Source organism: Arachis ipaensis, chromosome B7, assembly GCF_059453495.1.
Source record: "Arachis ipaensis isolate K30076 ecotype BB chromosome B7, ASM5945349v1, whole genome shotgun sequence".
Lineage (NCBI taxonomy): Eukaryota > Viridiplantae > Streptophyta > Magnoliopsida > Fabales > Fabaceae > Arachis > Arachis ipaensis.
In genome coordinates this window covers 70,741,170-70,751,865 of record NC_142442.1, presented here as the reverse complement: position 1 = coordinate 70,751,865, position 10,696 = coordinate 70,741,170, and the positions used below count along the sequence as shown (strand labels likewise).

Genomic DNA, 10,696 nt, shown 5'->3' with positions numbered 1-10,696 from the left:
GCCCTACTCCAATGGCGAAATCCCAAGGGAATAATGTTTCCTTAACTTGCATCACCTTTGCAGGTTTATGCACCCTTTCGCCCTACTCCAACGGCGAAATCCCAAAGGAATAATGTTTCCTTAAATTGCATCACCTTTGCAGGGATAACACACCTTCGCCCTACTCCAACGGCGAAATCCCAAAGGAATAATATTTCCTTAACTTGCATCACCTTTGCATGTTTATACACCCTTTCGCCCTACTCCAACGGCGAAATCCCAAAGGAATAATGTTTCCTTAATTTACATCACCTTTACAGCGATAACACACCTTCGCCCTATTCCAACAGCGAAATCCCAAAGGAACAATGTTACTTGCAATTACCTTCTTAGTAATAACACTCTTTATGCACCCTCGCCCTACTCCAACGGTGAAATTCCAAATCCTCTGAGCCCAAAGTCTCGCCTCCCTTTAGTGGGACACCTCCACCTCTTGGACCCTCTCATTCACCACTCCATCATCTGTCTCTCCAAGCGCCATGGCCCCATCTTCTTCCTCTACTTCGGCTCCATGCCCACCGAGGTTGCTTCTTCTTTTGAACTCTTCAAGCTCTTCCTCCAAACCCACGAGGTCACCTCTTTCAACACTAGGTTCCAAACTTCTGCCATCCACCGCCTCACCTGTGACAACTCTGTCGCCATGATCCCCCTTCGGACCTTACTGAAAATTCATAAGGAAGCTCATCATGAACGACCTCCTTAAATGCTACCACCGTGGCCAAGCTCAGACCTCTCAGGAGCCAATAGATCAAGAAAGTTCTCAAGGTTCTTGCACAGATACGGGGGACAGCCAAATCGTGGTGGCATGATGGAGAACCTCGAGGAGCAATCCTCCACCCGACACCCCAACTCAAACCCACAAAGCCCAACTCCCAAACTCCAAGATAACACTCCTCCCACCCACGGGAGGATAATAAACGCGGCACATCGCCAACCAACCCCAACCCAACAACAACCAAGAGAGGACAACCGTCCTCCCACTGAAGCCCGGCCACCCGATGGCCTGAGAGAAAAGGTGGTCCAGATAATCCAAGAGTTGTGCCTCAGGGTGCAAAACCTCAAAGGCTGAGTCACACCCAAAGAACGGTACCACCCGGAGCATACAAGCCAAGCGACCTCCAGGACCTAATCTCATCGCGATACCGGGAACACCAGGCCCCCTGAGCAACTACACTGCAAACAGCACGATCGCAGCGTTTCCCTAGACCCGAAATACCGACGCGGAGAAGACGACCGACGGCACCATCGGGAGGCCAAACGAGCAGGAAACATGCACGTGATAATGGAAGTCATCCCGTTCACAGAAAAATCCTTGAGAGCCAAACTCCTGAAGGACTTCAATAAGCCCACTGACATGAAATAGGACGGGACCAACGATTCCCGGGAACACCTAACGGCCTTCGAGGCCAGGATGAACCTGGAAGGAGCCGACATGATCCGGTGTAAGGCCTTCTCGATAACCTTAGCTGGCCCTACGATCAAATCGTTCAATGCCCTCCCAAACGGGTCCATAGCCAGCTTCCACGATATCACCAGAAAGTTCATGGCCCGGTTCACTATCAAAATCACCAAAGCTAAATACCCCATTAGCTTGCTCGGAATTACCCAAAGACAAGACAAATCTACGAGAAAATACCTGACGGTCGACGGACTCACAGACTCAGTCGCGAGCCTCTGCCTGACCAATGGACTTATGAATGAGGACTTCTGAAAGTATCTCACCGCGAAGCCAATCTGGACTATGCACGAGATTCAGAGTGTCGCTAAGGATTACATAAACGATGAGGAGGTGAGCCAAGTCGTGGCGGCCAATAAACGGCAGAACGGCAGAACGGCAGTACGGCACCTCGCCAAAACACCCCACCAAGAGAAAACCAAAAGGAACATTCCAAACCGACAAATGCTCAAATTACACCCTCTTGTTAGCTCCTATCATCGAGATCTACCACCAAATAGCTGACCGAGGCGTCCTTCCGAAGGCCCGACCACTTAAAGAAAGAACGGGCGGCAACAAGAATTTATATTGTGACTACCACCGAGGATACGGGCACAGAACACAGTACTGCATCGACTTAAAAGACGCTCTGGAGCAAGCCATATGAGACGGCAAGCTCTCTGAGTTCGCCAAGATCATCAGGGAGTCGAAGCGCACAGAAAGAGACAGATCACCAGAGAGGGAAGGACGCAACCCAAGGACACAAAGAGAAGCCCCTCGGGAAAGTCCGGAAATAGACCCGACCATAGTCGTCAACGTCATAACAAGCAAGGATAAGCTGGAAAAGTCGAAATCGGCACTAAAAAAGAACCTCAAGGTCCTGGCAGTCAGAAACCAAACCCCGACAATCATCACCAATAATGCGATAACATTCTCCCCCGAGGACTGCCAATACGACACCTCGGCGAAAGATGCCCCCTTCGTTATCTCCGCAAAGATAGGAACCGGGCTGGTCAGAAGAATACTACTCGACACATGAGTAGATTCCAACATCCTCTTCAGGGGATCCTTCGACAAACTCGGGCTCCGAAACGAAAACCTACAAACCCACCATAATGGGGTAACCGGGCTCGGGGATAACTTCCTTCAACCGGACGGCACCATCACACTTCCCCTCACCATCGGAGCCGGGAACCAAAGAAAGACCATCCTCTCCGAATTTGTCATCCTCAAGAACTCCACCACATACAAACATCATCCTCGGGAGAAAGACCATTAACAACCTCTCGGCGGTCATCTTCACCAAATTCTTACTCATGATGTTCCAAGCCGATGACGGCACTATCGGCACAATACACAGAGACCGGAAACTCGCGGTAGAGTGTGAGAACACCAGCTCGACCCTCCGCAAGAGATCCCAAGATGCGGCAGGCATCTTCCTCACCGACTTGATGCACGCCAAGACCAAAGTCCGCTCAGAACCGTGCGAGGAAATGATAAAGAGGCAGAGTGGGACCTTGCAGACAAGGTCAATAGCATAGCATACCTACGGGAGCTAGCCCTAAAACAAAGAATAAGTCTAAGGTACAATGGCAGCACGGTACGATGAGACTTTGGACCAGGAGACCTCGTCTTACGACAAAACGATATCAGTCCACCCACTCCCGGAGAAGGGATGCTCATGCCCAACTGGGAGGGTCCCTACCAAATTAGGACGGTAATCGAAAAAAGAGACTACATGCTCGAAAGACTAGACGGGACCAAGCTTCCAAGATCCTGAAATTCCACCAACTTACGGTGCTACTATATGTAGAAACATCCTTCCAAAGCAACAAGATTGAGGTCGTTTAAGACTATCTCTTTACCCTTTATATTTTGCCTTTTTTACTTGCATTTATTGCTTAAGTCGTTTAATCGTATATTTTCTTACTGGGCACTCTTTCCTACCCACATTGGGAGGTTTTAATGAGGCCCAAACCATAAATGGAATTCATTTTCTCAAAAGCATTGCCCCGTCCGACGGCACAAACCAAACGCGGCTACACGAGAATCGATTACCCCGAGGCCAACAAAACGGATATCCAAATAAGTTAACGGCTACACGGGAATCGATCACCCCGAGGCCAACAAAACGGATATCCAAATAAGCAAACGGCTACACGAGATTCGATTACCCCGAGGCCAACAAAACGGATATCCAAATAATAAAATGGATATCCAAATAAGTGAAAAGCCTACGCGTGAATCGATCACCCAGAAGCCAACAAACGGATATCTGAATAACAAAACGGATATCCAAACGGCTACACAGGAATCGATTACCCACGGATATCCAAATAAGTGAACGGCTACCCAGGAATCGATCACCCCGAAGCCAATAAAACAGATATCCAAATAACATAACGGATATCCGAATAACAAAACAGATATCCAAACGGCTACACGGGAATCAATTACCCACGGATATCCAAATAAGTGAATGGCTACCCGGGAATCGATCAGCTCGAAGCCAATACAACAGATATCCAAATAACAAAACGGATATCCAAATAACAAAAATAGTGACTCGTGAATCGATCACCCGCAAAGCCAACAAAACGGAAATCCAAATAAGTTAAATAAACAAAGTCTTGAAATCGGCCCACCAAGAGGCCTAAAATAAGTTCACAATAACAACCCAAAAAAGGCCACACAAAACAAGCATGAGCTGAGGGTCTTCCAACTTGCGGAAAGCCAGACTGACCAACATCCTACCAATAAATGCAGGATGATGTCACGCCCTTTTCAGGCCCCTCACAGTCTCCCAAACTACAGAGAATCGGACTCCCCAACGACTTAGCATTGAGTCCAAGAAAGCATACTCTCATGCTCCGGGGACAACTATTCCAGACCCAATCTCCGGGCCCTTCTTCAGAACGGTCATCAAACCCGGCATGTGATGAGACGTCCAAACAACGTGCTCCTCGCCTGACCATGAAACGGCCAGGAACTCCCCAAATCCTCAACCTCGACTAGAAAAACCAAATAAATGATCTCCTTGCCAAACCACAAACGGCGAGGAAAAGGTTCCTCCAGCGATGAGACCGAGCACCCTCACTCTCTCGCTCCGGGGGCAACTGTTACGGATCCGACCCACGGATCCTACGTCCGGAATGGTCCCCGAACCCGGTTACCCGGGTCCGACCCGCTTCGCCCTTCTAGAAGGCCCGGAACCGGCCCTCTAGAGCTTCTAACCAACTTTCGAATTCAAACGTCTCCCTTATCTTAGTCAAACAAGATAAGATAAGATAACTACCATCACCTATAAATAGAGGACCCAGGTCCCTCCAGGTATTCATTCATTCCTCACACCTTATACCTCTTAGATCCATTCTGACTTGAGCGTCAGAGTGTCTTTGCAGGTACCTCCCCCCATTGCTCCAGTCAAGTGATCCGGCATCTGCCTCAACCCGCAAGTTCTCGATCCATCTCTCAACCCGTACCAGAGACATCTTGTACACTTTATATTATATTTTTTATCAACTAACATCAAATTAACACGTTTTAATATTTTTTCTTCTTTACTCAAATTCTGGTAGCACTATTTTACTTTCAAGTCTATTTTCTTCATCTATATTAATCCGTTAATATTCGTTTTAAAATCAATCATTTTCAAAATTAAACACGCATTATAATGGGTCATATCATATTTTACACTTAACCTTATCCATGCAATTATATTATATCTTGATTGCTTTCCTTAATTGTTTCTTTTTGTAAAAAAAAATAAAATAAAATCTAATTGATCATATTTTTATTTTTTTTTATTATGTACCAAAGAATGATATTGATTTTTCTTTAAATGGATATATAGGAGGGGATCAATTCCAAAACACGAATTAAAATGTATTATATCACTAAGTTTCAGGCTCACTTTTTTCTATTCAAATATTTTTGTCGATAATTTGATATAATATATATATATATATATATATATATATATATATATATATATATATATATATATATTTTGATTGATTTCATCCCTTAATTGATTATTTTTTTATAATTAAAATCCTTAATTGATTATTACATTTTCATTTTTTTAATTTTATTTCATGACTAATTCTTCCTTTAAATAAATGCATACGAAGAAAGTGATTCAAATACTTACTTGAGAATGTGCCTCATTATCGAATTTTACTCAGTTTTATATACTCAAAGCTTTATACTCATGATTGATTTATTCCCACTATATTTAGATTATATTCCTTTGATTGATTCTTTTTATAAATAAAGTCTCTAATCTCTAATTTATTACATTTCCATTTTCATATTATATTAGACAATTGATTCTTCTTTTAAATTAATTAGTATGAAAAAATCAATAAAAAATTATTTAAATAAAAAAAATAAATTGATTACATTACAGTTTTTCAATTATATATTGTGATTGATATATAGATAGAACTTGTTGACACGTCATCTTAAGTAATTTTAGAAGATTTTTTTATTTTCTTAGGTTTTTAATTATATTTCTTATGATTTGTAATAGAATTTAACAAGTAATCAAATATTTGGATGAGTTGGAATAGTCTTTTTATATTTTCACGAATTTTGGACTTAAAAAATAGCAAGAATCAATGCTTTCTCACAAAGAAAGCACAAAGAAAATAGAAGCATGGCCCAAAAAGCATAGCCTAAGGAACAAAAGTGTGCTAAAAGAGAACTAGAGAAGGAAACTGGAGCCCAAAACACATAGGTCTGGGGTACATGTCCACTAATACTGACCTCTTCACACCCCAATGGTCATAACATGAGCTGCAGAGGTCAAAATAAGGCGGTTTCAGTTGTGTTAGAAAGCTAACATCTAGAGCTTCAGAATGATATACATATGTCTATATTGGACATTTAGTTTCAGTCACGTACTACCATCATCTCTGGGACACAAAAAAATAACATCCCAGACAACTCAAAATGCAAGCCCGACGTGTTCCAACTCTCAAGATGCAACAATTAAGGCCCAAACTTAATTATCCACATCATCAAAAGCATCAATCACATTCAGAAGAGTTAAAAATCTAGAAAATTAGTTATTAATTCTCTCTAGAAGTATAAGAGATTTGGTTGTTAAGATTTGATTTGAATTATCGTTTTTAAATTTGAATTAAAATAGCTTATCTTTCTCTCTAAAAGATAAGTAGTTATCTTATCTATCCTAAAGATAAGATTAGTTTAGTTTTAAATTTGAATTCTAGAATTTAGGCTATAAATAAGTGAGCATAGCTCACAAAGGAGATCATCAAGTCCACGGACTACTTCTCTTCTTGTTTTCTTACTTTTTCATTGGTAACTAATTCTCTGTCAAAGGGTTAGGAGCTCTGTTTATGTTTTCTATGGATAATTAATCGAAGTTTTTTCATTTTGAAGTCTTGTATTGATCTATTTCATGATTGAGTTATTCGTTCTTCATTCAGATTAGTGGTATTGAAAGGTTTTCTAATCTCTTTTTGAATTCTTTTATTATAATTGAAAATTTTGATATTTGAATTATAACTTGAAAACTCTTTCACATGACTATTTGAATTCGGCTAGGAATAGTGGTTCAATTAGTGTGCGACACATACATGATTTTTAAACACTCTAATTTTGAATAAGTGACATAATTCGGATTAGAACAACTTTTGAAAATCATGTTTTCTTTTAAGATTTAACTGGACAGGACTAGCTTAAATACGTGACATATTGTTTGACCTAAGGACTACTTTTAAATTTTATTTAAATCTAAAATCATTTTTTGTGTTTAGTCTCTTGATTAATCAAAGTGATGCCTAATTAATGCTTGAGAAATTGAAGAGCCAATGAATTGGAAATCAGTTACTAAAGATTTTATCGTCAAAGATCTTTGTAAACTTCAAGATTAACAAACAATATTAGTTATCCTAAGAGCATAAGCATCTTCAAAGCCCCTGATTCTCATCATCAATGTCTTCTCTCTATTCATCATTCAAGCTCACTGTCTGTGACATTTAAGCATCCAACATTCTCAAGATTCTCAGCAAGATTCTAAGATTTTCTCTTGCCCTCTTCAATCATCAATCAGGTGTAATTAATCTAATTAGGCTTTTAATATGATATTTGCTTGTTCAATCCTTTAATCCTCATGGAAACGACATCCATTCACCGTGGTATTACTTGTGCGATCCAGTGTACTTGTCGGTATCCGTGAGCTTTGATTTCCGCTCATCAAGTTTTTAGCACTGTTGTCGGAGATTAATTGAGATTGACAATATACGTCTGGTTAAGTCTTAATTTAGATCTTTTTTATTGTCTTTTCTTGATTTTTTTTTCACGTTCTTTCTTTCTTTTCTTTTATTTTACAATTTTTTTCTTTCTTTTTTATTTATTTTTTGTCTAAATCTTTTCTAAGAATTAAAATCGACTTACTTTCTTTTATTTTCTTTGAAATCCATTAGTTTAAATTCCTTTTTCTTTAGTTTTGTTATTCTACAATTTTATCATTCCTTTTTGCTTTCTTTATCTTGTTCAAATTCTTTTTCCTCTTTATTTCTCTTTTATTCCATGAGGTACACTTACAAAAAAAAATTAATTTTGTTTACATCACTACAAAAAAAAATGATATAAAACGGCATTAATAATATGGCGGTTCTATAATATTGCCATAATATTTGAGTATTTTGACGTTTATGATTATTGCCGTAATTCATTGGTAGTTAACGGCTTTTTTTTTTGCTTCTGGCGGTTTTAAACGCCATTATCAATTTGTATAAAATGCTCAACCCTAAATTAACCCATCATTACTGTGTTGAACTTGAAATGCTGCCAGTGTGAGAAAAATCTTGAAGCTCTGCCACTACGATCTCTTCTGTCACGATCTCTCCTCCGACGACTCCTCTCTCCAGTGACGGTCTCCTCCGGCAACGTCTCCTCCAGCGGCGTCTCCTCCAGCAACGACCTCCTTCTGCGACCTCTGCTCCAGTGACGGTCTCCTTCGGCGACGTCTCCTTCGGCGACGTCTCCTCTTGCGACTTCTCCTCCAGCGACGTCTCTTCCAGCGGCTTCTCCTCCAGCGACGATCTCCTCCTGTGGCATTCTCCTACGCTGGCAATCTCGTCAATCGAGCTATTGAGCTGCGAGTTTCTCTTCCGGCAGACTCACGAGTAGGTTCTTCTCTCTCTTTGCCTTTGTTCTCTTGAAAATATTTCATTCTAATCGATGGTCTTAGGCTTGCCTTAGATTAGATGAACAAATTTAATTAAAATTGGTTTGAATCTCAGTATAGTAGTCAAAATGTTTCTCGTTCTTTATTCTCAGCATGTATGTGCTCTATTTTGTTGTTCAATTTCCATAAAAGAAAAGAGGAAAACACTCTTTATAATTATTATATTCTTGTGATTTGCTATAAAATTATACCATTGCTTTGCTTTTCTGGATGAGTTATGATTTGAGTACGACATAATACTCTTAAAATTAACTTTCTAAGAGATTATATTTAGTTTTTTGAACTATAGCAATTTCTCATGTTAGTATACTCATCTTTGTCAGGGCTTTGTCCTGTCTGATCCAAAGAATAGGATGTTCCTTTGCAGTTTCCTCATTGTAATATCATTGGTTTGTGGTGCTTATTTAGTTGGCAATGCATTCACCACCAAGGAGTATAAACAAGTAAGTACGAATTTCTATTCCAAACTTCTAACTCTGAAATATGAATTGCTAGACAGAAAGAGAGAAGATTGTTATAGCTTAACTTTTTGTTGTATCTTACACATTATGTCTCTGAAAAGTCTCAAAATAAAATTTTAGTCATTGCTGTCTTATACTCTATCTCTAGTGTTTCTATCCTTCAATCTTTCTATGATGGCTTCATTCATGTACTAATAGATAGTCATAATCTCCATGGATGCAAATATCGTTTATTTTTATTATATAGAGTCTTCTCTCCTTTCTCCCCTGTCTGCTACACTTTGAAGTTTGAACCCAACTCCTATATATTTTCTTCTTCTTCTCCTAGGCGAAGGACACCTTCAAAGTTCTCTCCAAATCTGAAGGGAAGGGAAACTTCAGAACAGTGAGCTTCAAGTTCAAAGCAGTTGCACCAAGAACAAGACTCACATTCTACAGCTCCTTTTACCATACCAGAATTGATGATTATGGATCTCTTTGTGGCCCTGTTCTTGACCAGGTTATAGTGTTCCCTGTCACCTAAGTTATTAAACCATTAATGTAGTACTTAGTAACTATGATTTTTGCAAGTTACTTGAGCCTGTCTTCTGTATAATTGCACGAGACTATACCACTCTTTTACTCTAGTTTGCTGAGCACAAGACACCAATTTTAATTTCTGTTCATTAAAAAATTTGGCTCGAGTTTGAAGATCAAATTTTTAATCATGGGAGTTGAATGTTCATGAAATGATTAAGTAGTATATTTTAGTTTTTGATTGTTACCATGTGTTATTGGAAATCATGAGTTTCAATAAGCATGCATTTGTTTCATGCCAACATTCTGATCAATGCAACTTTTTCCCCTTCTTTTTTCTTTATTTGTTTGTTCCAGGTTTTGGGGTTGTAGGTTCTTGTAGTACAGGAAAAAAAAGGTAGATTTCATGGAATTGGCTACTGGAAGTTACCTTCTAAAGTTGTCGACGTAGTATGCAGTACAGGAGATTTTTGCAGCATGGTTATTGTAACATGGTTATTGGCTACTGGAAGTTACCTACTGAAGTTATTGTAAAATGGTTTTGTACCTGCAGGGTGAGGAGATTTTTGCAGCAGCTATTAGTGAAGTAAAAGAAGAGACAGGACTGAGTATCTAAGTAAATGTGACCAGTTTTTTTTATTGATCATAAGTTCATAACAACTGTTTCATATGGTCCATCTTTTTTTTTCTGTTTAGATTGATACAGAATTTGTAGAAATACTAGCATTCAGGTGTGAATCTTCTAACTTTTGTATGGAATTTAATCCTGATATATCGTTGTAACATTGTATTTATGAATTGTAATAACTAATTTAAAAACACAATATGTATGTATGATTTTCACTGAAATTCTAACTCTATTTTCGATATATTAAGCACAAAAGAGGCATATTAATGATTTTCTTAGGAGGAATTTGAATTTTCAGTGATTGAACAAAAATCATTAATCACCATCACCAAGTCCTGTTTTTCTATTTTTCAGGGAAGTGCAGAATTCATTCTTTGGGAAATCAGATTTGTCAT

General features: G+C 39.3%; 1 protein-coding gene and 1 pseudogene across 1 annotated transcript; both read left to right on the top strand.

Moving 5' to 3' along the window:
• The first annotated feature begins 347 nt into the window (after nucleotides 1-347).
• Nucleotides 348-927, top strand: LOC148552945 (2-hydroxyisoflavanone synthase pseudogene; annotated as a pseudogene).
• A 2,136-nt stretch (nucleotides 928-3,063) lies between these two features.
• LOC107609310 (uncharacterized) lies at nucleotides 3,064-9,680 on the top strand. Its single transcript, XM_088494742.1, has 5 exons — nucleotides 3,064-3,191; nucleotides 6,931-6,947; nucleotides 8,408-8,634; nucleotides 9,020-9,139; nucleotides 9,486-9,680. Exons 1-5 carry the CDS (start codon nucleotides 3,064-3,066, stop codon nucleotides 9,678-9,680), a joined length of 687 nt encoding a protein of 228 aa, XP_088350868.1.
• Nucleotides 9,681-10,696: the final 1,016 nt, after the last annotated feature.